The sequence below is a fragment of the Panthera uncia genome, chromosome B1 (assembly GCF_023721935.1).
Source record: "Panthera uncia isolate 11264 chromosome B1, Puncia_PCG_1.0, whole genome shotgun sequence".
NCBI classification, from domain to species: Eukaryota; Metazoa; Chordata; class Mammalia; order Carnivora; family Felidae; genus Panthera; species Panthera uncia.
Window position 1 is genome coordinate 81,304,606 of NC_064811.1, and position 26,909 is coordinate 81,331,514.

Here is a 26,909-nt window from a genome sequence, read left to right on the forward strand (position 1 = left end):
TTTAACAGTGACTCAGAATGAACATATTTTGAGTGTTTATGAGTTTAAATCAGGTCTAAATTGGTACATACATAAGGGAGGGGAGGGCTTCATCTTGATATATGCTGCCTCCTGTTTTTGGACCTATTAATTTACATTTGAAGAGATTGCAGAGTTGATTATAAAAACAAAAAAAGAATATGACTTTTTCGATTGGAAAATGAAAAATTTTATTAGAGATCCAATGATCATCCCCATCAAAGCCATGTTTTATATAGAAAATTGAAAATGCAGGTAAATAGTCAAAAAATATAGAAAAAGACATCTGTATGCTACTTGAATGTTTGGTGAAAGTATGATTCATTGCACACACATAGTGAAGAGTTGACTTAATTCTCAAATTTATTTTGTAGATGTAAATGTTTTATTATTTTTTTAATTTTTTTAACGTTTTATTTATTTTTGAGACAGGGAGAGACAGAGCATGAACAGGGGAGGGTCAGAGAGAGGGAGACACAGAATCTGAAACAGGCTCCAGGCTCTGAGCTGTCAGCACAGAGCCCGACGCGGGGCTTGAACTCACGGACGGTGAGATCATGACCTGAGCCGAAGTCGGCCGCTTAACTGACTGAGCCACCCAGGCGCCCCGATGTAAATGTTTTTTGTCTGTAATATAGAATTTGTAAATACAAGTTCAACTATATGATACTAATTACCCTCATGATACAGAAAATAGCTTAATTAATTTGACTGTCAAAACTAGCCATTAACATAATCAAAAGTGGAAATTGGCCAACTTACACACACACACACACACACACACACACACAGCAACAGCAGCAGCAATAGCGGCAACAGTAGTCACTGAGTACAAAGGACTCAACTCAATTCTCTAAGAAGATAATTTAGCTTTTTTTTTTTTTTTTTTTTTTAAAGAATTCTGTTTATTCTTGAGGCACCTGGGTGGCTCAGTTGGTTAAGCGCCCGACTTTAGCTCAGGTCATGATCTTGCGGTTTGTGGGTTTGAGCCTGGCATCAGGCTCTGCACTGGCATTGTGGAGCCTGCTTTGGGATTCTTTCTCTCTCCTCTCTCTGCTCCTTCCTGACTTGTGTGCACCTATGCATGCATGCTCTCTCTCTCTCAAAAATAAATAAATAAATAACTTAAAAGTAACAGAGAAGTCTGTTTATTTTTGATTGTATTTGTTATTTACTTGCCTTGAGGACATTTAAAAAAATTGATAGGAACTCCATATGACTAAACAGAGTTGGTTGCTCTCTTCAAAAATAAATATTTAAACCAGAAATTGAAAAATACACGAAATAATAAATTCTCAGACTCATGTTTTAATCATAGAACTTTAAAATATATTTGTAGGGTGATTTTTCTTTATAGGAAAGGCAAAGATACTGACCATAAAAGTTTAAAAATTAGCTATTAATTTAGAATGGAGATTGTATGACACTTTAACCTTATGTGAGTCCTAGAAACCTTCAGGTGGCAACAATTTGGATGATTTCATGATGTATTTTCTAAATCAGATTACAGGTTTCTCCTGCTATCCAAAAGTGGAGACTTCTATGAAACCTTTTGTAACCCGCAATTGTGCAAAGCAACGAATTACCATTAATTTACGTGGCAAATCTTTTGACCATTTCGAGACCCCCAAAATAACTTTTGAGGTTTTTCTGATACCTTAGGCCATTATCTTGCTAATGGATGTACACAATACATTGAGAGAAAGCACAGATGCTCACAGATACAGTTCTAGGCTATCGTGACTTGATTGTAAGATGCTGAGTGTGCTTCCCAGGGAAGGGGCTTGGTGGGGCTACCCTCACTGCTCAGGGTCCACACTGCCTCTATAACAGGCTTGCTGCAAAACACGTTGAATGCTATTTTGCTTTTCACCTTTTTTTGGTAAAAGCAAAATTCCTCTTCAGGATTTCTTTTGGTTAGCAAAAACAAGTACTAATGTAGGTCTTTTGTAAAAGCAAAGTAGCCTAACACAAACTTTGGAAAAGCAGGAGATACTTGTATTTACATAATATTGTGCCATATCATATGTAGACCACATGTAGCATAGTGTAATGGAAAGGATACTAGGATGAACTAAAATCAGAAAACCTCGTTTCTAATTTTGACTTCCAACAGCGTATAACCTTTGAGCAAATTGTTTACATTTAGCTTCTCCAAGTTTCACTTTCAACATCTGTAAAATACAGAGAATAATTCTTTTTGTTTACGGTAGGATAGTGCAAGTCAGGGTGGTAGAATATAACATTTCCCAAAGAGTCCATTGTGTGTATCCTGTAATTTGCAGAATACTAGCAAGTATGGCAAGAGGAAAGGATTCTGTGAGCAACTGAGTTAGAAAAGCGTGGGGTGAAACCAAATCAAATAGTTTTCTTGGCTGTAGAAATTTTCAGCATATTTAATCATATAATATTAGGTGTAAGTTTCCTTAAACATTTTCTAAACTTAAACAGCCTTGAAGATCCCTTTGCTTACAGCATGTTGTAGGACTAGAACCACATGGACAACACTTTGGGAAACACCAATGTATTTAAAAGATAATGGGGGTACCTGGGTGGCTCAGTCAGTTGAGCATCCGAGTTTGGGTTAGGTCATGATCTCATGGTTTGTGAATTTGAGGCCTGCGTTGGGCTCATTCCTGTCAGTGCAGAGACTGCTTTGGATCCTCTGTCTCCTTTTCTTTCTGCCCCAACAGCCCCCCTCAAAAATAAATAAGCATTTAAAAAAAAATTACAAAATAGGGGCGCCTGGGTGGCTCAGTCGGTTGAGCGGCCGACTTCGGCTCAGGTCATGATCTCGCGGTCCGTGAGTTCGAGCCCCGCGTCGGGCTCTGTGCTGACAGCTCAGAGCCTGGAGCCTGTTTCAGATTCTGTGTCTCCCTCTCTCTGACCCTCCCCCGTTCATGCTCTGTCTCTCTCTGTCTCAAAAATAAATAAAAGTTAAAAAAAATTAAAAAAAATTACAAAATAAAAGATCATGGACACCTGAGACACCTCAGGTCAGAAAAACCTTGAGTTCCAACTCCAGCTATACGCTTAACACCTATAGGGCCTTGCAGTCTGTTTCTTCATATGTAAGGGGGATATTAGTATTAAACTGACAGAGATGTTTAGTCTATTAAATGAAGTAATTGTTAATAGCAGTGTATTTTTATTGAGTATTTACCACATGTCAAACACTATTCTAAGTGCTCTGCATAGATTATGCAGTCCAGTTCTCCCAAAAATTTGAAAGTAACCACTATTTTTAACCCCATCTTACAGACGAAGAAGTGAAAGCAAAAATTGCATATTTAAAATTTATAGTGCAATACTTACATACTAGGCACCTAATAAGTGTTATCTCTCAGTGTCTGCTTCATTCACTAGGTTTTTTGTTAGGAACAAAATGATACAGTGCAAGTATATCATTTTTTTTTATAGTATAAAGCACTAAACACATGTACGGTGTGTGTATACAATGTGGAATATACTTACATACATGATATATTCATTAGCATGACAACTAGTTTCAGAAATTTTACCATCCCAGACTCAACTAACCAAAGATTCTTGATGAACAAGAATGTACACAATACATTGGATGAACAAGAATGTACACAATACAAGTTCTCATTAGATATACCATGGTATATCTAATGAGAACTTGCCTATAGGAGTTCCATTCTGCCCACACATAATCATTATGGTTGAACATTGGAATATACCATGGTACTTTTTATTTTTAGAAACAATGGGCAAAATCTTCTCCCTTGGATATAAATTAAAGTTAAAAGAATTTCCTAATAGCACCTGAGTTAAATTAGGCATTTAAGAAATGTATATATTTGTCGAGATAATTAGAGAAAGAGAATCAATATTTGAGACTATAACTCTGATGTATTACTCGTAGAGAAAACAATTTGAACCTAGTGTATAATTTTTTGACATACAAATTTCCAAATTATGTTTGACTTAGGCTATTATGTGAAGTTAGTTTATATATTCTGAGTATACATTGAGCTAGAGAGCGAGGAATTAAATGGGAGGTTTAAAACAAAATTAGGGGGTCTTTTTGAGGGAATTATTCATTTTTTAGTTTATATAAAAATTTCACTTCTTTATGAAACTTAGATCAATGGAGAATCTGTGAATGGTAGAGATTTAAATAATTCCTTAAGCATGCTAAAAATTGATATCAATGACTTCCCCTTTTTTGTAGACCTCAACTTGTGGATGCTGTCACCTCCGCTCAGACTTCAGACTCATTAGACGCCATTTTGGACTTTTTGGATTTCAAAAGTGACAGTAGCATTATCCTCCAGGAGAGGTTTCTCTATGCCTGTGGATTTGCCTCCCATCCCAATGAAGAACTCCTGAGAGGCCTCATTGTAAGTCAAATGAACACTGTGAAAATAAAGTTTGTCAGCTGCTAAAAAGTTCATAAGACTCTAAACAGGAATTGGGCTATCTTCCATCCATTAATCATTAACTGTAGTACACTATTTCACATAATGTCTTCTTTGCAATTCCTCTAAATAACATAAACTATACCATATAGAAATATAAAGATTGTATTCACCCATCATATAATGTGACATGGGATAAAATTTCAGAGGAGATGAGTCTTGGTTATGCTTCAAAATTTTATTTTATTTTATTTGTTTTTTAAGTTTATTTATTTATTTTTGAGAGAAGAAAAAGAAAGCATGAATTGGAGAGGGGCAGAAAGAGAAGGAAAGAGAGAGAATCCCAAGCAGGCTCCACACTGTCGGGGCAGAGCCCGATGGGGGTTCAAATCGAAGAACTGTGAGATCATGACCTGAGCTGACGTTGAGTGCTAAACTGACTGAGCCACCCAGGCATCCCCCAAAATTGATTTTATTTTATTTTATTTTTTTAAAATTTTTTTTTCAACGTTTTTTATTTATTTTTGGGACAGAGAGAGACAGAGCATGAACAGGGGAGGGGCAGAGAGAGAGGGAGACACAGAATCGGAAACAGGCTCCAGGCTCCGAGCCATCAGCCCAGAGCCTGACGCGGGGCTCGAAGTCACGGACCGCGAGATCGTGACCTGGCTGAAGTCGGACGCTTAAACGACTGCGCCACCCAGGCGCCCCTCAAAATTGATTTTAAAAGATTTATTTTGAGTTCAAAAGTCTTCACAGCATTTAATATACAATACATTGAAGAGGTACAATTCTTCCAATATTAAAAAATTTATATTGGAAATAAAACTAGACTTCTCTTGGTCCAAGATTTAAAAACAAAATGTGCACTTATCTGCTTATGATCTAGTGGAATAACTCATAATCTTTTTGGAAAGTGAGATCGTTTAAGAACCTGATAAAAGCAATGAAACCCCGGGGCACCTGGGTGGCTCAGTTGGTTGAGCATCCAACTCCTGATCTCGGCTCAGGTCATGATCTCACGGTTTGTGGGTGCAAGCCCTGCATTGGGCTCTATGCTGGCAGCAAGGAGCCTGCTTGGGATTCTGTCTCTCCCTTTCTCTGCCCCTCCCCCTCTTGTGGTCTCTCCTTCTCTTTCTCTCTCAAAATAAATAAATAAACTTTAGAAGAAGAAGAAAAAAGCAATGAATCCCCTCTTCACCCATACACAAAATTTTACAGATCTCTTTTCCTTTTTTGTTCACTAACCCAGTGAGCCCAATCCATAAACCTCTCAGGAGTTCATAGACTTCCTGAGTTCATAGTTCATATGTTAATAAGACTTGCATAGGAGAGATTCCATAAACTCTTCGATTCAAAGTTAGGTAGTGAATTTGCAAGTATCCCCAAATCAAAATTTTGAATTTGCTATCTAGGAACATAAAACAGTTCTCTTAGACATTGGTTACTTTGTGTCTTCATTTCTAAAAATGTCCCTCAGAAATGTTTAAATATTTTGATAACCTATTTTATCTCTGTTTGGCTAATAGAGTAAGTTCAAAGGTTCCTTTGCAAGCAATGACATCAGAGAAACTGTTATGATCATCATTGGGGCCCTCGTCAAGAAGTTGTGTCAGAATGAAGGCTGCAAACTCAAAGTAAGTGTGAATCCAATCTTGTGTGTTATATAGTTCCAGACCATTCTATGTCTTACTGAGCTGCCCACCACTGGCCCTCCTATTTCCCCTTACCTTACACCACTTTCTTTATTTCATAGCAATTATTGTTATCTAACATACCTGATATAATTCCGTTATTCATTACATTTATTGCTTATTTTTATCTTCTACTGAAATCATAAGCTCCATGCATAAATGGATCTTTGTCTTGTTAATGCCAATTGCTTAAAATAATATGTGATGCATAATGTTCAACAAATGCTTGCTAAAGAGTAAATAGTCTATTAATCCCTCACCAATTGTATTTATTAAGTGCCCACTATGTATGCAGCCTTCAATGGCATGTATGGTATAGTTCTTATTCTTAGAAAAAATATTAGACTCTAGGGCTATCTCCTAGAGGAGAACTTTATAAGTGTGGTTTGCAGTTTTGAGTTTTGATGGTGTGAATTTAGTTATTTCTAATTACCGAAAACTTTACATTTTATTTTTAATTTCATTTGCTCAAAGTTTATCCATTTGCCAGAGTGGACTATCAACTTTGACACCTTTCTCATAAAAAACCAAAAACTCACTTTGTAAGCTTAACTAGATGTAGAAAATCCAAATAGATTAGTATCCAATATAGCCTATCTTTCTATAATGCAAATAGATTGAAAATGTTAAATATATAAAAAGTCTTTTTCTGTCCACATTTATTATATAGCCAGCTTATAGTCAGCATTTTTCTTCTATCTCAAAAAAGACGTCACTGTATTATTTTGCTTACGGAATGCTTGCTCTTAAAAATAATATAGAAAACATTCTTGAAACCAAATAGTTCCAAAAGAGGCAACCCATAACTAGAATGTAAGCTAAGTGTGAAAAAGATTACTAAAAAAGAAATGGCATTGAAAATGTTTGAGTATCAGCTTAGTAAGCTCAGGCAGAGATCAAATTTGTACTATTTCTATGACATCAAAGAACTATAACTTCTTATATTTTCCAATTTCCATGATTATTTGAGTAGCCAATTTACCTCAGTAATCCTGTATCAAATATCTTGGCTAAAGACAAAGCTCATACCTGAAAACATCCATTCACATAATTTAATGAACATCTACTCTGTGCTAGATGTGATGTTAATCCCTTAATATAAAAATGCATAAAATATTCTACCATCCTCAAAGATCTTACACTCCATTTCTCAAATACAAACAAAAGATAATATTGAAATATAAATGAAGTGCTCTGAGAATACGGAATATGTAGCAAACTATTCTGTTTGGGGGTGCTAGGGAAAGTTTCACCAAAATAGTGATATTTGAACTTCATATAGAAAAGCTCTTTAGGTGAAGAGATGGTAGTATGGAATGAAGGACATTCTAGGAGAAATACAACAATGCATGAAAAGGCCCAATGTCAAAATTGGTCTGGTATGCCTGAGAACATGAGAAATTCTGTGGGGCTGGAAAACAAAGTATTCATATTTATGGGGCAGATAGATGAGAGTGGAAATACAGAAAAGAGAAAAGAGGTTGGATGTTTATTAATGAGAAGCTAACAAGTCTGACCTTCATTCCATAGAGAGAAGGGAGAATAGTGCGTTTTTAGGCAGGTGAATGATATGCTCAGATAATTTTTTATTTAGAAAGAAGCAGAGTGTATGGACCAGCTGTGGACTGGATTAGAGTCAGCAAGATTTGATTGGAAATATTTTCAACAACTGGGCAAGAATAAGTAAAGGTCTGAATTAACATAGAGGCAGCAGGTAGAGAGAAGGAGACAGCTTCAAGAGCCATTTAAGAGGTAGAGTTAATAGTACCCAGTGACTGATGGGATGTGGGTGGGTAGTGTGAAAGAGGTAAGAAGATGGGTGACTATTAAGCTTCCAGGGTAGGGTACTAGGTGTGGTGATGTCAACCACTTAAGCACAATTTATAGAACCCAGTTTGGGGGTTGGGAGGAGGGTAGAGCTATGAATTTGTTTTGGTCATGTTAAATTTGAAGTCCTTTGGGCCACCAAGTTGAGTTGTCCAAAAGGCAGATGACCATATCCACCTGCAGCCCAGAAGAGGAGTTAGGGCCAGGAACAGAGAGTGGCTGCAACCTTGAGAGAGAATAGAATAGCACAAGAAGGAAACTGAACAAAGAATTAAATGTAAAGTTTTGCTGATAACAGGAGAGCCAAGTTCTACTCACATCTTTAGATTTACCTTGTAGGTAGCTCAAAACTATCCACTATCACTGTCATTCAATTCTGTTAATGTTTTTGAGCAACTTTTAAAACAATGCATCTTTGAAGAAAATTAGTCACCAGATAGATTGTTGTAAATGCTCACATTTTCTTTTCAACGTTCTGCTATGGAATATTCATCTATCTCCAGCCCAAATCACAGACATATGAATAGGAAGAAAATGATGTACTCTAAGCAAAAATTTAAGGTATCTCCTTACAAGGCATACAATACTTCTACTGCCCAAATGGTACCTGCCATCTGATAGACTACTAAAGATTTTCCAGCATTTGCTAGCATGAAAGCTCCCACCTGCCCTGTGACAGTCCGAGTGGCAGCTGGTCAAGTTTACTCATTGAGTACCAAGCCCCCTATTTCTTTTTTCTATTAGTTTTTGGCGTACATTTCAACCTCCTTGCCTCCTAATTTTGTTTTTCCTCAAATTTGCATTTGAAAAAATTCAAACCTATAGAAAAGTTGTAAGAATAGCACAATTCCACAAACATCTGTGTACCCTTCATCTAGATTTGCCAATTTTCAACATCTTGCATATTTCCACTACGTCATTCTGTTTTATTTCATTTTATTTGTACTTATATTGAACCATTTGAGATTGAGTTGCAGATATCTGGCATTTTACCCCTAAATGCTTTACTTCTAATTACTTGAGTGCTATTGCATCTTGGCCCTTAAGATGGACAAAATACGTATATTTGTATTTATATTTATCATATGGTGAGTGCATACTGCTGTCTTTAATTCCGGGCCAGTACAACAAGCTTCTTTCTCTCCTTCCATGCCATAAATTTATCTTCCTTCTCCTATAGTGAGAACCTTGGTGTTCTAGAACATCAACCTGTTGATTCATTTGCTCAGGCCTAAAATGCACACAAAATAGTTTGGGAATTGCTACACTGATATTGCTACAAAAATCAGACTAAATAAAGGTTACGACTTCATCACAGTTCTTTTGTTTTGGAATATACTAAAGATAGACAGCCAGATGGGGCACCTGGGTGGCTCAGTTGGTTACACGTCCGACTTTGGCTCAGGTCATGATCTCATGGTTTGTGGGTTCGAGCCCCTTGTCAGGCCCTGTGCTGATAGCTCGGAGCGTGGAGCCTGCTTTGGATTCTGTGTCTCCCTCTCTGTCTGCCCCGCCCCTGCTCCCCTGCTCATGCGCTCTCTCTCTCTCTCTCTCTCTCTTTCTCTCTGTGCCTCTCAAAAATAAATAAATGTAAAAAAAAAAAAAAGATAGACAGCCAGGGGTCCATATTCAGAAGTCTCTGTTATTCTCTTTTGTTTAGTTATGTTAGCAGTTTGATACACATATACATTCCCTTCTGTTTGAATTCACTTTTAGCAATCTTCCATCCTTGCTGATTGAGTTGTATTTCTTGAATATGTGAAATATTGACATGTTCAAAAGTCAAAACTGCATTTTAAAAGCATTCTCAAAGGGGTCCTGTTCCCTTTCTTACCCCTTCCACCCATTCTCACCAGCCTCCTCCATGTAACCAGTGTCAGTTTTTGGTTTCTCCTTCCTATGCTTCCTAAGCAAATGTACACACACATTTTTACTTATTTTTTCTTTCACAAAATATACACTCTTTTGTGTCTTATTTTGTCCTCCTAACAACATACCCGGGAAGCCATCCCATACTGTTCTCAGAGATCTTCCTTGTTCCTTTTAGCAGTGCTTAGAACTGCGTGTGTCGGCATACCAGTGTCCTCAGCATCTCCCGCCTGTGTTCAGTAGGTGGTTTCTACCATTTTGCTGTTACAAATAATGCTGAGATGAATAATCGTAGGCACATTTTTTTCTCGTTTTTGGAGGCATAGCCTCAGGGCTAGGGTTGCTGGAACAAAATGCAGATATGTTAGCTTTTGCCAGTTACCTTCCTTAGGAATTGTATCATTTTATGCGTCCCCCAGTAATGTACGAGAACGCCTATTTCCCCATAGCCTCAATAGGAAAGTGTCTTATCAAACTTTTGAATCTTTTAATCAATCTGATAGTTGAGAAATGGCATTTCTCTTATTACCTGTGAAATTTAGTGCCTTTCCTTCCATTTAGAGACCTTTTATATCTTCCCCCACTCCTATCCCTCTCTCTCTGTCTCTCCTCTGGTGCGTGTGTGTGTGTGTGTGTGTGTGTGTGCGTGCGCACGTCCCTGTAGCTTAATTTCATAATTTCCAAATCCTACAGAAGGATTAGATTTTAGGACTCTTTAAAGATGAAACTGAAGCCCCTAAAACATAGATAGTGACAAAAACCAGAATCTAGGTGTCCCTATTTTTACTTTGCTTTTCCATTGACTTACTAACTTATACTCAATAATTTTTTTTCCCTAGGCCAGGAAAAGGGGCCTTTTTGATTAAAGAACATATGTGAAAAGTACCTAGCAAAGTATCTGCCATATAGAAGACATTTTTTCTGAAATATTTTTTGAACTGTATGGCAGCATTAATCAAATTTTGATTCAAGTGGAAACAAGCCCTTTTTAAACATTGAGAACAAGACCTTATGGTCAAGTTCTAAGTATTTTCACCAAATTATTACTTAAGAAGAAGTATGTGGCATCATTTAGGTGCCATTTAATTGTTGCTTTAGAAATTCAATGAGTGGATAGTTTTACGAATAATCGATCACAAAGGAATTTTAAAAATGACTTTATACATTCAGAATGTGTTCAAAAGTAAATATACCTATTTTTTTAAGTGTTTACTTATTTACTTTGAGAGAGAGCAAGTGCACATGTGCACACAAGTAAGGGGCAAAGGGAGAAAGAGAGAATCCCAAGCAGGCTCTGTGCTGTCAGCATAGAGCCTGATGCCAGGCTCAATTCCACAAGCCATGAGATCATGACCTGAGCTGAAATCAAGAGTCGAATGCTTAACTGACTGAACCACCCAGGTGCCCTATATATCTATTATTAGTCGTATAAATTGCTTCTTACGAATATGTTAATTTTTGCATTTCTTAAAAAAAAGAACACCTTTATAAAGTATACTTATTCATTTTTATTGTGTGTCTCAGTCAGGCAACTAGTGCAAAACTTTCTAAAACTTTAGGCTGTTTTTGGAGCGCCTGGGTGGCTCATTCAGTTGGGCATCTGACTTCAGCTCAGGTCATGAGCTCGTAGTTTGTGGGTTCAAGCCCCATGTCAGGCTCTGTGCTGACAGCTCAGAGCTTGGCGCCTGGTTCAGATTCTGTGTCTCCCTTCCTCTCTCTGTGCCTCCCCTGCTCATGCTCTGTCTGTCTCTCTCTTTCTCTCTCTCTCTCAGATAAACATAAAAAATAAAATAAAAATTAAAAAAAATAAATAAAACTTTAGGTTGTTTTCTTAGGTCCAAGAGTGAAGCCAGTGTTGTCCAAGCCTTGTGTAATTTGTGGTCGTATGTATGTTTGAGGTAGTATGTGATTTTTTTTAGGCAGTGGTAGAAGCCAAGAAATTAATCCTAGGAGGACTTGAAAGAGCAGAGAAAAAAGAGGACACCATGATGTACCTATTGGCTCTGAAGAATGCTCTGCTGCCGGAAGGCATCCCACTCCTTCTGAAGTTTGCAGAAGCTGGAGAAGGGCCCGTCAGCCACCTCGCTACCACTGCTCTCCAGAGATACGATGTCTCTTTCATAACTGATGAGGTAAAAGAATATTTGTAACATAAACAAAAGAAAAGAAGCATGCCTAAACTTGAGTCAAATGCAAAGTTCTGTGAAGTCATCCTATTTTTTTTTTTCCAAACTGAGGATCTCTCTTTCCTGTTTAGAAATAACTCTTAAATTGAATTTAAGGCTATTTTGAAGCAGCCTCACATTTTGAATAGATAATGTCCCATATCCTGAAGCATAAATATTGAAGCACATTCTCTTATTTTAAGAAACAAACTCTTTCCAGAAATATCTTTACTTCCATAAGTTTTAAGATGCTGTTAAATTTTCAACACTGAAATATCCTGGCTTAAGGATTACTGCGGTGGTTCCTATAGCTACATTTTCAGGAAGCCATCTAAATTAAACTTTTCTAAGAGCGGAAAAGTCTATAAGCCTCAAGATAAGCTGTCTGCTGAGAATGATATTTCCGGTTTGCAGCTGAGAACCCTCCCACTGCTTTTGTGTCAAAGTTGGTAGGCTGCAGAGCATGATGGCTAGGGCCACAAGTGTTTGAGACAGACAGACCCACAAATAAATTGACTGTTCCTTCCCAGTTGTTTTGCTCAGGTGAGTCATTTAACTCCTATATACCTGAGAACAAGGCCAAGATTTAGGGGAAATAAAAAAAAGCAGAGGGAAGTGGGAATTGAAAGAACTGTTCAGAAATGCCTAGTACAGAGCACCCCACCTCACTCCATACCACATAATGCTAGTAACCAATGAAATTATTCGTTGCCACAGAATGCCATTATTTTGGCAAGTTTTCTTTGGTGTTAATATTTTGTTTTAAAAAAAAAGTCCCTAATGTAGCCTGTGGACTCCGGGTGACAACAATGTGGCAGTATGGGTTTTATCAAATGTAGGATGCAGGATGTTGATAGAGGTGAGGTTGTATGTGCTGGGCAGGGAGGAGCCTGGAAGCAAGGGGTATATAGGAACTCTCAGCTCAGTTTTGCTGTGAACCGAAAATTGCTCTAAAAAATGAAAGTTTTATTAATTTTAAAAAAGGATAAAGGGAAGATCCTGAGAGACTCCATTGTAAGGAAATATCAGCTAATATAGCCATTGCTCCCCAGAGATCTATTGCTATGTGACAGTAGTCTTTAAAAGTCAATATTAGTTGGGTAACACCATGATAAGCTGCAATAACAAATGAGCTACAAAATCTCAGCTTATCAAAAGTTTATTTCTCATTCATGCTATGCCTAGTGTAGGTAAGGAAAATGTGGCTCTAAGCCTACTAAAGTAGTAATAAAAACAGAGGGAGAAGGCACAGCAGCTCTTAACTGTCTCAGTCTAGAAGTTTCCCATGGCCGTTCTCTTCATAGTCCATTAGCTACAATTACGGCCCCAACCTAACTGCAAAGAACCTTGGGAAATGTAAGAACACACGTATGTTTTAAGAGCACAACTGTTCCTGCTACAATATCAATTTAAAAAATCTAGATGTGCACTAAGTTTGAACATCTTTGAACAGGTCAAGAAGACTTTGAACAGGATATACCACCAGAATCATAAAGTTCATGAAAAGACTGTGCGCACTACTGCAGCTGCTATCATTTTAAATAACAATCCATCCTACATAGAAGTAAAAAACATTCTTCTCTCTATTGGGGAGCTTCCCAAAGAAATGAATAAATACATGCTCACTCTTGTTCAAGACATCCTACGTTTTGAAATGCCTGCAAGGTATGATAGAGTGCACCTGTCTCTCCGTTTATTTAAGCAAGCTTATTTTATTTGTTCAAGCTTATTTGTATATTGGTGTGGTACACATGTGGCTGGTAATAATGGTGTGGTCATTTGCTAGTTTATGTTGCATAAAACCAAAGTTTGCCAAATTTCCCATGAGAACTATTTAGCGGGCCAGATAAAACAACTTCACTCTGGCACTATGATTTGAAACCCGGTGTATGATTGTTACTCTGGGTCTCCTGTTCAGTCTGTAAATATATATTGCCAAATGTTTATAATGTTTTACAACCCAACTACATTTTTAATAGGATTATTTTTATAAACAGCATAACAAAGCGATGTAAATTCTCACCTAATGGTCTTCCATGTTAACTTTCCAAACGTTAGTGACCTAACATTGAAACCTCATCTATCACAGATCAAATGAATTTGCCATTTAAGTTAAATACCTTAAGCATGGCTCATGTTTGGGGACTCTTCAAGGTATGAAGAGTGGGATCAGCAGACTTCATCAGGCTCAGTAACTCTTACTGGATTCATCTTCCTTCCAGTTCCTGGGTCTCTTCCTCTTCATTCACTGATGTCTCCCTTCAAAGTGGGAGTTCCCCAGGGCTCTCTGCACTTCCTTACTGAAATGAGAGGGCTGAAAAAGAAATTTCCATTTCCCCTGAGTTATTTCCACGGCAGTATCCCCAGGAAAGATCAAATTTGAGTATTTTAAGTTGAAAAGGAAAACAGATATGGGGGGGAGTGGGTGTTGGAAAATGGATAAAGAGAAAGGAAAAAAAATAAGGCAGTAAAAGAAAAAAGGTGTGAGAGGAGTGAGTAGACAGGAGAAAAGAGCAGGGACAGATAAGGAAGAAGAAGGAGCAGATGAGTGAGGGAGGAAGAAGCAAAGTCTATCTACAACCATGTGTTCCTAGTAGAATGGATTTGACTTCTATTTCTTTGTTTATTTTTATGAGACTCTGACAAGGAGATCCTGAGTGGGTTTTCTGTCCTTGTCTTGTGAACCTAGTGATGCAGGGGATGGTAAAAGAGGAGGCTGTGGGGTAGAGAGCAGCAGGGAAAGGCGAGGAGACCATTGGAAACACTGAGGTTCAGATTCTCACGATCGGAATGGTTCGAGTTGGAAAGGACATCACAGGCCACTTTGCTTGGCATCTCTCCAGTGTGCGGGTCTAGTCTCCTAGCAGGGGCATCCAGTCTTTGCTTGCACCTGGCCAGTGGCAGGGGGCTCACCTCCCCTGAGGGAACTTGTGTCATTATTCACAGTGTCACTAGGACTTCTTTGTGTAACTGAAAGCTTCCCATTGGCCCTATTTGCCCCAATCCTTGGAGCAAAGCAGAGCAGGTCTAATCATTTCATCCACCCGCAGGCCCTTTGAATATTACAAAACAGATATCATGGTGTCCTCAGCCCTTCTCCAGGCTAAATCTTATCATCCAGTGATATTGGGTGGTGGGGGGCACCTATAGGGTCACCATTCCCACCTCTCAATAAGTTTCTACCTCAGGTCCAGATCCTAATTTCTTGAGTGGATTATTTTGATATTTTTTGTGGTGGTGTCATAAATTTATTATTCCTGATATGATTAGTGTTAAGTAGTCAAGATTGGAAAGATCTCAACAGTCCTTAGATAGTAGACAAGATAGAGGCATAGGGCAAGGTTTAAGACTTACTTTAGAGGAGATGATCATTTATATATGGGTTTTACTGAGATGTCTCTTTAATTGAAAACTACAGAAATAGAAAAAATTCCTGGAAATTAACTGTGATATGTCATCAGCCACTGGTATCATTAGAGAATGTAGGAAAATATTTAAAGAAATATTGGGCAACTGCTCCACCATCCCCTGTCTGGTACAGCTTTCCTTGAAAGTATATACTATTTAATAATACAACCATAATGATTCATGGAATATGTGTTTTCCACTCCTGAGGTGTGTCCATCAGTTAGTTTAAGCCATTCATAGCTGGGCATCCTCGTCTTGCTGTCATTTTGATACCAAACCAAATTTCAAATATCTGAGGAATGAAGGGGAAAGCCCTAACCCTGATGCTGGCCCTCCAGCTGGCACCTCCCCAGTCTTGGAGCAGCATGGAGAAAATTTGGCCCCTCTTTTTTCCACTGAGGATTTGTTTTTTTTTTCCAAATCTGACTTGGGAAGCAGCCATTACAATGAATGTGCTTTTTCCTTTTACATGTTGCAGCAAAATGGTCCGTAGAGTTCTGAAGGAAATGGTTGCTCATAATTATGACCGCTTCTCCAAGAGTGGATCCTCTTCTGCCTATACTGGCTACATAGAACGTACGTAACCCAGAAAGGGGTTCTTCCTCTCTGCCCTTCTGCAAGTTGGTATCGTGGGAACTGTTACTAAACTACAAGAGTTGTTTTGTTTTGTTTTGTCATTAGGTACTCCCCATTCAGCATCTACTTACAGCCTTGACATTCTTTACTCTGGTTCTGGCATTCTAAGGAGAAGTAACCTGAACATCTTTCAGTACATTGGGAAGGCTCATCTTCACAGTAGCCAGGTAACTCATTTTCCATTAATTTTGCTTCATAAATATATAAGAAATTAGTCTGAAGTAAAAGAAAAAAAACATACTGATGGTAACACCACAAAATGCATAAGTTAATGGTGGCTTCTGTTTTAAGTTGCTCACAATTCCATCATTTGCAGGAAGCTATATGGTTTATGATGCCAGAGAAAGTTTCAAGCATGAACTTGAAACCTAAGTAATTTGATTTACTAGACTCGTTAAACATCCATTCGTCATTTCAAAGGCAAACATATTCACAAAGTTGAAACTGTGCTAATATTTTTCAGAAATGTTTAAAAAATATTTTATTTTTATTCATAGATATATCCGTTAAAGCTCCACTTATCTAACTCTGGAATATATTTTCCTTCTCCGGTTGTTTCTTAATTTTTTTTAATGTTTATTTATTTTTGGGAGAGAGAGAGAGAGAGAGAGAGAGAGAGAGACATAGAGCACAAGTGGGGGAGGGGAAGAGAGAGAGAGAGAGAAGGAGACAGAGTCTGAAGCAGGCCGCAGGCTCTGAGCTGTCAGCGCAAAGCCCGGCGCGGGGCTTGGACTCACTAGCTGTGAGATCTTGACCTGAGCCACCCAGGCGCCTCCCTTCTCTTCCCTTCTCTGGTTGTGTCTAAGAACAGATTGATTCCCCATAAGAACTTTGACTCTCTAAAGAGCCCATCTATATTTTTCAGTACCATTAGGAGAGAAAAGAATAAATTGTAGGCATGTGATGACTGACTGAATTCCATCTCTTTAGTCTTATACAAAATTTGGTTATAATCTATAAAGTCTTCCTAATTATGAAATATACTTCTTTTTATGCATATCAAATTATAGCCTTCTAAATAAGCTCATTTAAGTTTTAAAAATGGTCCAGTCCTACACAAACTTGAGTTCTTATCAATATTATATTATACACCCTTTGGTAGGACGCTAGTCAGAATACCTCTATCCTGAGGAATGTCCTTGTATCCTGAGGAATTGCCATCTGTTTTCTGATATGCGTTCTGAAATGCCAAGCACCCACTGGATATGGGGCTGGTACAGAGGACGGAGAATATGTAAGATTCCTATGCATGGTGGAGATCTTGATGTGAGCCTCCATCATCTTTTCTTTCAGCTAGAGAGAAAAGTTTGGTAGGAAGGGTGTGAGTCATGCCTTGGAGTGTTCCATATCCTCTTGTAGCAATAGCCTCAAGGCAATTGTCCCAGCATTTCTCCATCTCCTTCTTGGGGCTCTGCCAAACAGCTGATCCATTATGTATGACAGTCCTGGAGGGATTAAGAGTCTCAAGGATGACACCACAAAAAGGAAAGTTCATGGCATTGGCAGTCACACAGAAGGGGTTTGAGTTCTGCCTCTGCCACTTGAATTTTTTGTTTTTAGTTTTTGCCTCTACAAAATGGATCAATGGGTGTGGGAACTAAAGGAAGAAAATGAATTCACCTTATGTTCAGGCACAGAGGTGTGGTTTGTTTTGTTTGTTTTGTTTTGTTTTGTTTTTGTTTGCCTAGCTGCTGCAGATACCTCAGGTTTTGGAAAGTTCTAGCAATAGCCCAGGAGCCTCACCGTCACTTACGGAATAGGCAAGGAGCTTACGTCATGAATGTGATCTGCATTTCCCCTAGGTAGTCATCGAAGCCCAAGGCCTGGAGGCCTTGATTGCGGCCACTCCCGACGAGGGGGAGGAGAACCTCGACTCCTACGCAGGCATGTCAGCCATCCTCTTTGATGTTCAGCTCAGACCTGTCACTTTTTTCAACGGATACAGTGATTTGATGTCCAAAATGTTGTCGGCATCTGGTGACCCTATCAGTGTGGTGAAGGGACTTATTCTGTTGATAGATCATTCCCAGGTAATCCATTCATTCTGCAAATATTTATTGAATCCCTAGCGTGTTCTAGGCACATTTTAAATGTGCTCAATGCTTGGAGAACACAAGACAAAGTTGCACCCATCTAGGAATTCACATTCTAAGCACCCACCCTAGTGGTATTGCCGCCCGCCCTTCATCCTTTTCCCCTTTGTTACAGGTAAGCAGGGTTTTCTCTCAACTTCATTAGCCCATGAAGACATCTCACTGTTGAGGCAAAAGAGGATATAGTCAATATAATATGAGTATAATAATGCCACATATATCTCAATAAAACTGAAAGAAAAAAAAGACAATACTGATGCTGACAGAAACAAAGAAATTAATGGAGAAAATAACCAAGGCTCTTTTTGTTGTTAATCAAAACTGTGTCATATGGCTATCTCTAGCTTCAAGGAAAACTGGTAAATGTAGTTTTTCAATGCGTGCATTGTCACTCGGAACAAATGAAGAGAAGGACAGTGAACAGGATCTGTCATATCCCTTAATCCTCAAGGTCACATATGAAAAAACAAGTCTCAAATTATATCACAATTTTACATTGCGCATACCCATTGTAGTATTGATTCTGGCGAGATGAATTCTTAATGAATCTATGAAGAAGGCGTAAGAGTGCTGAGTAAGTGGTCCACATTTTAAGACACAGGAATAATTACGGTTCAACACCATCTGTGTGTATTCAACTACCTTTCAACAGTCTGATGGTCAGAATTGGGGTGTGAAACCTGATAAAAACAGTAATCTAGATCAGGCTCAGCAGACAGTTTATGTAAGAGGCAGAAAGCAAATATTTTAGGCTTTGTGGGACATATGGTCTCTGTTGCAACTACTCAACTCTGCCACTAGAGTGGAAACAGCCATCAGCAATATATTAACAAGTGAATGTGCTCCAACAAAATTTTATTTACAAAAACAGCAAGTGGGCCAGATTTGCCTGCAGGCCATAGTTTGCCAACTCCTGGTCTAGATTATCTTTTAAAGTTCTTCTGTTCATTAAGAGAGGGCACCTAAGGCGTATTCTAAGGCAAGATCATCCTGTAGCTATTAAACGTAACCCAATGTCTGAATTTCAGATTGGAGTATTTGGCAGATCAAGGGTAACCATACAAATAGGCTCTTTGAGGCTCCCTGGCTCTGCAGAGCACTCCAGTAATGCCATCCCAGCTTCAGAGGCACATACCACTCTAGGTCAAGTGCTGACATTGAAGGAAATTTTGGCAGTGGATAGCCTGTCACAGCCACCAGGGCAGATGGAATTACTCTGTGCTTACTCTTGCTCTCTCTTTTCGTCTAATTGGATTACTCTTCAGAGAAGGCTGTCTGATAAAGTCAGCTTAATAGAGAGATCCTCTTTAGCCAGCAAAGACCATATTTTCCTGAATGGATGCAATGGTACATGTTGTCAAAATATTAGTGTTTGAACCGTAAGAAACACCTTTGGGGCCAAAGGTGCAAGATCAAAGGAGTCACACTAGCTACAAATGCAAAGCTTTAGTATCTTGTTCCTATAGTTCATAGACAATAATTTAAATAAATATGCATCCTGGGTCAAATAAGGACATAAACCTATGATCTTTTTTCACAATATTTCTCAGAAGATGCTTTCTTGCACACCAGGAGACAAAAGAGAGATGATTTTGTGATAACCATGTGTGGTAATAGAAAAGTATCCTCCCTAGAGACAGTCTGGGTTTTATTCTGTCTCCACATGTGCCACCAAGCCTGAATCTCCTTTTTAATCTTCAAGATATAATGCCTACCATGGAAGATCAGTATGGGAATTAAGTGAGATACCAAATGTAGACCCTTGGGGACACGGTAGGTGCTCAAAACTGTTAGTTTCTCTTATTTTATACCCTCAAAAATTAGAACCACTGCACTATGTGGTTCAGTCCCTTTCCCAAAGAGAGAGTGGTTTGCTCTTCTATAGGGGTTAGTGCTCTGTCCTTCCACGGGGGCTCAGGAAAATTCCTCTGTGACTACAAATAAGAGTTCTTCCATGATCCCTTTGCATGAGAGAAATTGAATCTTCCAAGAAAGCCAAGGTACTCCCTAAAACCCAGACCACAATGGAAATGCTCTCTCCGCATAAAAGGCACATTGTCTAAAAGCTGTGAAATGTTCTTTTCCATGGCACTTGGTGTGCTTTGATATCTACTTAATGTATGGCCAGTGGGAAAGCTAAAGCCCACATCAAAGACCTTTTTTTGATTGAGTGGACTAACAAGATTATAGCTTTCAAATTGGGAAGAGATCAAAAGATCCAAAGAAATACTTTTAAGACAGGGCACACAGTAGGATTCATTTGGGAATAATCACAACCACTGTGCAACTGCAGAACTCTGATATCTGATATTCTGTAGTTCATAGGCATAGGTTAAAATTTGGGCATAATTTTCTGGCTTTCCTAGGATAATTTGTGTTCCTTCATATTAGTTATGATATACGAGACAACCTCGTATCATACTACAACCACATTTTATTCTAGACTAAATGTAGCTGTTAAGTATTCTTAGGGCTCTCCTAATGTGTCCTGAGCTCTGTGTCAAGAATCTCATGCTTTCATCCAAGTGTGTTTTAGATTGAAAGTAGCTTCATGCCACAGTGAGACTTTTTTGATATACCTGGTTGTAAATGAAGGCCTTTGACTGAGATTTCTTGCCATGTTTTTTGGAAAGGGGGAAGAATTCAAGGAGATCAATATGATCCTTTCTAGAAAGCGAAATCACGGCATTTATAGTTGGTGAAAGCATGGCTTCTTTGGTCTGAGTAGGGCAGTTACATAAGGAAGTTAGTCATGCTGGCAGTTACCGTGAATCTAAGATCTTTGGAGGGATATCAAAATTAAGGATATGGAGCCTTTTTTTCCAGAGCCATTATCATTTCCAACACTGTCTCCAGTCAATCTGATTGCAATCCAGCTGAAGAACTTTTAAGCCAACATCACTTCATTAATGTACTCAGAAAATGCAAGACTTAAATGTTGACAAACAACACAAAACAGTGGGCTTCAGACAACTGCAAAATTACTTAGGATGGACTACGTTTGTAAATGAGAAGTGTCCCTCTGGAATATGCTCTTAAGTTCATGTTGGACTTGTTTGTTAATTTGATGTCATTTCAAATGTCAAACAACAAGGTGTTAAGGCTTAGTTAGATTGCCTTGCCTTCCTTTCCCAGCTTTATCTAGGCAATTCCTGGAACTTGTATATTGCACCAGCAGTTTTTATTCTGCATTTACTTTGCCAGCATGACGCTGCAGCTGCCTATATTTGACACAGCACATAGCTAGAGAGGTGCTGAAGGACCACAAGAGATCATCCAGCCCAACTTCTTACCCCCACCCCAAAGCCACAGCTGGATTTCGGGTGACGATGCTTTCATTTTCCCCATTCTGGTAGTTCTCAAATTTATGTGCATCAGAATCACGAGAGCTTATTAAAACCCACATTGCTTGGCCCCATCCTCAGAGTTTCTAATTCAGTAGGTATGGCACTTGCATTTCTAACAAGTTCCCAGATGTTGTTCCTAAGGGGAGCACACTTAGAGAACCTTTGCCTCTCCCAAAGTGAGGCAACGATTGAAAAACATCACCCATCTCAATTGGCACTGCACTTCTCTAGTATTTTAATAGACTAAATACTTGAGCAAATCAACAGTCTACTTCTAGTGATCAAGATTAGAATAATGTGTTTCCAAGCCTAGAGAAAGACTCCAACATTAGCATAGCCCAAATAGTATTATGTATAGCAGGAGGTTGAACATGCCTTTGGAAAGGGGTAGGCTCAATTTGCTTATGATGATGATGACGATGATGATGATGATGATGATGATATATTTTTGCTTCTAGGAGCTTCAGTTGCAATCTGGACTAAAGGCCAATATGGATGTCCAGGGTGGCCTAGCTATTGACATTTCAGGTGCAATGGAGTTTAGCCTGTGGTATCGTGAGTCTAAAACCCGAGTGAAAACTCGGTAAGCATATGTATAATATTCTATGTAATGAACTGCAGAGATATGCTTTTGGAATTGTTTAGCTCTCTGATTTTTCAAAAATCTGTATTTTCTATTTGTAATGACTAAACCATAGAGCAGGAAGAAACCATGGGAACTCATTCTTTCTATAGCTTCTTATGAGCCAGTTAGTTATCTAATCAACTCAGCCAACAATTGTCACACTTTTAAAGACGTCCACATACAGCATGCCCCATGGATGGGAAGTTCATTTTCTCTTAGTATTCCACGTTAGTAGTTGACAATGCACTCAGGAAATACTGTCTTGAAGCAAACATTTTAGTTTATCCCTCTTGTTAAGATTTTAAATGTTCCCTCCTTTGCTGTCTTCAGTGGAGAAAAATTAAAAAGATGATCACTTGTGTGCAGAATCTATGTCTTAAATGGTAGGAGTCCTTAAGTTTTTCATTAGCGTTCATTTTTCTAAACAAAATGTCCTCAGCTCCTTTTGTTTTTCTAATATAGGTGTCTAATCAAATGAAAGTATTGTATTTTGAGTAAAAGATGATAAATCTGAACCAGTGTGATAATCAAAAGAATGATTCTGTTTGTTGTAAAATCAAAGTAAAGAATATGGAAGTGCAATTGATTTTTACCTTTTTTGATATTTATTTATATTTTTAAGTTTATTTATTTTGAGAGAGACAGAGACAGAACAAGTGGGGAGAGAGGCAGAGAGAGAGGGAGACAGAGAATCCCAAGCAGGCTCCACGCTGCCAACACAGAGCCCAGTGCAGGGCTTGAACTCATGAAACTGCAAGATCGTGGCATAAGCTGAAACCTAGAGTCGAACACTTAACCTACTGAGCCACCCCGGCGCCCCCCTTTTTGATATTTATGAATATGGTGGTGCAGAAGTGAGATAGGAGTGATAAAATTAAATTTTTGATTTATGTTAAACTATGGCTAAAGGAATTGAGAAAAATCAAAAGGCAGCACATTTAATGTGAAAGGTGACCCACAGTGTTACTAAAAGGAACAGAAGAATGAGAAATAGAACGGGCCATCAGAGGGATCAGCAGTATAATTTAGGGCTTCCCAGTGAATTGGTCTTCTTTCTCCTTTTTCTGAAGTATTTTCTAGATAGAAGTTTCCCCAAATTTGACTGAATTGAATTCTTTGCAGAAACAAATCAACAACAGCAACACCAAAAATTATCTGGATTTTTAAAAAGAACACAGTATCCCTAAGAATTTACCAGTATCCACATTGTAGCCAATCTATTTTCAATTTTTCATTTGTTCATTTAAAAAATATCTCTTAAGCCTCTGTTGAGTGTAAGATATTAGAAGGTATGATAAGGGATTCAGGGATTTAAATGATACCACCTCTGACCTACTTTTACACTGACAACAACAGCAGCAGGGACTTTAATTTGCACAGCAAACCTTGATAGTATCCTTCTATCAAAATAGCAGGAGCATAAACTCAGATTTAATTGTGGAGTAATTTCCACAATTTCATTTAAAGTCTACAATTAAATTAGAGTGATCCTAGAGGTAAGCCTTCTGCTTCTTCATCATCATCCAAGCCATGTTCCCCAGGCAACCCAATCTGCCTACTCAGTTCTTAAAGCGATTACTGGAGCACCCACCATATTTGTCCTTCCTAGGGCACACCTGTACGTGCCCCACTCTAGGAATCGTTTTTTGTGACACAATATTTTTTTCAAATATCTTGGCAACCATAGATATAGAGACCCTTTGGAGACAGTAAACAAATGGAATTGAAATAGCTACACAGAAGCCCACAGAGAGATAGTTACCAAGAGCATTGTTACGAATGTCAACTGTCTTTGTGAGTTTAGACTGCTTTAAGCTAGCTCAGGTGTTTCTGACTTCCTGAGAGAATCACATTCCAAGCATGTTTTCACTCTGGCTCTTGGTATGCCCATAGCAAACAGTAGTACCTGATAGACACTTCATCCCCAGATCTAGAACTGAAGTCTGTGGGAGGGCTCAGGGGAAGGGCAGAACTTCACTGCCTAATCCCTGAAACTAGCCAGGCCCTGATTACCAGCAGAACTCTGACCACATTTAGGTCACACGTTAGTGAGTTCAGACCCTATGAAATTATAGCTGTTGGTCCAAATCAGTTAAATGTGATATTAATGGTGTTTGTTTGTTTGTTTGTTTGTTTTACCTAAATCTTTAGGGTGGCTCTGGCAATAACTGGCAGCATCACTGTAGACTCCTCTTTTGTGAAAACTGGCCTGGAGATCAGCACAGAAACAGAAACAGGCCTGGAATTTATCTCCACGGTGCAGTTTTCTCAGTACCCGTTCTTAGTTTGCATGCAGATGGACAAGGATGGAGCTCCACTTAGGTAAGAGGCAGCGCTCGTGGAATGTTCTCGGGCAGTCCCCATTTGGCCAGGAACTTAACAGCCAGTTTTGAGCATTTAGTTTCAGAAATTACAAGTAAATGATAAAAATACAGTGAAACATAAATTTCCTTTACATACGTAAGAGAATAATTGATAAAGCTTTAAAAAAAAAAAAAAAGTCCGTTTCTAGGATACCAAGAAACTATAAGGACCAGTTCATTTGATTCTGGAGATAATATCGTATTCTAGTCCAGAAATAATTTATCAAGGTAACAAAAGGATTTGATTCACCATAAGAGTTGCCACGTAGTTTCAGCAAAAATAGTGGATGTGTATTTACTGTCAGTTAACTTCACAACTGTTTCCTGGACAGAAAGTGCAAAACACAACAGCTGGCAATCATTTACCATGGGTTAAGAGCCCAAATTAATTCATAATTTTTAGGGAATTGTACAATAGCAACTTGACCTTGTTTAAGTTTTGGCTCAAGCTTGAGAGTTTGGGATTTTGAATTAAAAAAAAAAAATGCTTTCAGTAGAATTCTTAGTGTCTCAAATACTAAATATATGATTGTTCATGTAAGTTTCCTAGCACCTCTTCTACCCTATAGCATCTCATTTATACTGTGCCCTTTGACTCTTCTAATGGTCATTTGTAACAGTACTGCCACATGGAAGTAGAATGCTTTGGGTCTAGTTAGCGCTGACTCCTCTGTTAGTTGTAGAGGTCACCCTGACACATGTTATTAACCATGAAGGCACTTTGTATATTTAAAACAGCAAGCCACATCTTCTATCATCTCCTTCAGTAAGCAGGCCAGAGTTGAGCACCTTCTTTATTTTACTGAAATTTCATGACCCATATAAGGAATACATAAATGATGTCAGTACAAAGATGAGTGGGTTGTATTTTTACAGATAAAAGATAGTAGATTATAATCAGAATATTAAGCTATTGTTAACCCACACTAACTTATTTTTAGAATAAATCTCCACCAATGAATTAAAAAAAAAAAAAACAAACCTTCCTGTGGTTGAAATGCAGTGACCACCAACCCAGGCTCATGGCTAACTGGTTTGGTTCCACATTCCACTTGGCCCAGAGCTCAAGGAATGTTATGCCTGTCAGCATTCTCAGCCTAAATCCAGTTGGACTAGCTCCCAAGGTGGGGCTCCTGGAATGATGGGTGGGAGACATAGCAAGGTCTGCAGAGCTTAACGGCATCTCCAGAAAGCTGAGAAGAATTTGGACCTTCATTCTAGAAAAATGTGTGGCAGGGCTCCTATATTCCAGGAATCTACAGTTTGTCTATTGGTATAGAAAGACATGGGAAGAAAAAATCACCCCATTCATGGGAACGGAAACTGGTAGTCTTTGGCACTCCCATCCTTTCTCAAATTGCCTTGAAACAGAAGCTTCAAGTCTACACTCAATAATTTGCCTCTGAGGAGTGTGGGGTAACTTGAATATGTGTATAATTTTGTTATTATTGCTGTTGTCATGCAGGCAATTTGAGACCAAGTATGAAAGACTGTCCACAGGCAGAGGTTACGTCTCTCGGAGAAGAAAAGAAAGCCTCATAGCAGGATCTGAATTCCCTCTCCACCAAGAGAACTCGGAGATGTGCAAGGTGGTGTTTGCTCCTGAGCCAGCAAGTACTTCTAGCGGTTGGTTCTGAAACCGATTGGTGATGTTTCACTTGAATCTGTCTTCCCAGAAGGGATACCATGTGACATGCCTGTGTACTTGCTCTCTGAGAGCACAGTGTTTACATGTTTACCTGTATTTAACATTTTTGTAAAAAGCTATGAAAAGCCTCCAATGATTAAATGTGGGCCTATTCGGTATGCTCCCTATAGTGTCATTCTGAGCCAACATTCGTGACACTTCCGGCAACATTCCCAGTTTTCTTGTCCCTCCATCAAATCCCGTTTGGTGCGGTGGGAAGAGGCTGTCCTGAGAAGAAACGATTGTTTATAAAACACATGACAAAGCACGCATATGCTCAGGAGAACCCAATTTTGTTTTAACAATTTTTAATCAGTGTGTATAAAAACCTTGACAGGACCTTAAGCATGGCTCGTTTCTACCAAATGTGTTGCCCAATCAGAAAACTAAAACAAAAACAAACAAAACACCAGACCTTTTTCTTTTTTTCTTTTTTGAGGGAAAGTGTGGGGGGGGGAGGGGATATGACTTTCTAAAGACCTTTGTCACAGCTTCAAGAGTGAATATTTATCTCTTTTGTTGTTAGTTTTACTAAGTATTGAGGTAGAAGGCACACAGATTTAAAACATACATTATCTTTCTGCTGACCATAAAGTCAGACTGCTAGAAGAAAGCCATTTAGTTCTCTGACTTCTGCCCTGTAAAAATACTGGACTTAGCACATAAGAGTTGGAAATACTAATTTCAGAAACTCCATTTGATTTTACTTGTGCTGTCTCTTTGAGACTGTCATGTGGTACAGTGTCCTTTATAAGGGACATCTTAATCTAGTCATTATTTTATCTTTCATTC

The 26,909-nt window shown here is 38.6% G+C and overlaps 1 protein-coding gene across 1 annotated transcript in view; it reads left to right on the forward strand.

The window, feature by feature from the left end:
- MTTP (microsomal triglyceride transfer protein) overlaps positions 1-26,395 on the forward strand; it is a 46,331-nt gene extending 19,936 nt beyond the window's left edge. Inside the window, exons 9-18 of the mRNA XM_049630912.1 lie at positions 4,217-4,385; positions 5,933-6,040; positions 11,713-11,925; positions 13,412-13,623; positions 15,845-15,942; positions 16,048-16,169; positions 17,805-18,032; positions 21,901-22,025; positions 24,219-24,389; positions 25,896-26,395. Of these exons, the coding sequence (XP_049486869.1) occupies positions 4,217-4,385; positions 5,933-6,040; positions 11,713-11,925; positions 13,412-13,623; positions 15,845-15,942; positions 16,048-16,169; positions 17,805-18,032; positions 21,901-22,025; positions 24,219-24,389; positions 25,896-26,067 (1,618 nt within the window). The 3' untranslated portion in view covers positions 26,068-26,395. The remainder of the gene's footprint in view (positions 1-4,216; positions 4,386-5,932; positions 6,041-11,712; positions 11,926-13,411; positions 13,624-15,844; positions 15,943-16,047; positions 16,170-17,804; positions 18,033-21,900; positions 22,026-24,218; positions 24,390-25,895) is intronic.
- Positions 26,396-26,909: the final 514 nt, after the last annotated feature.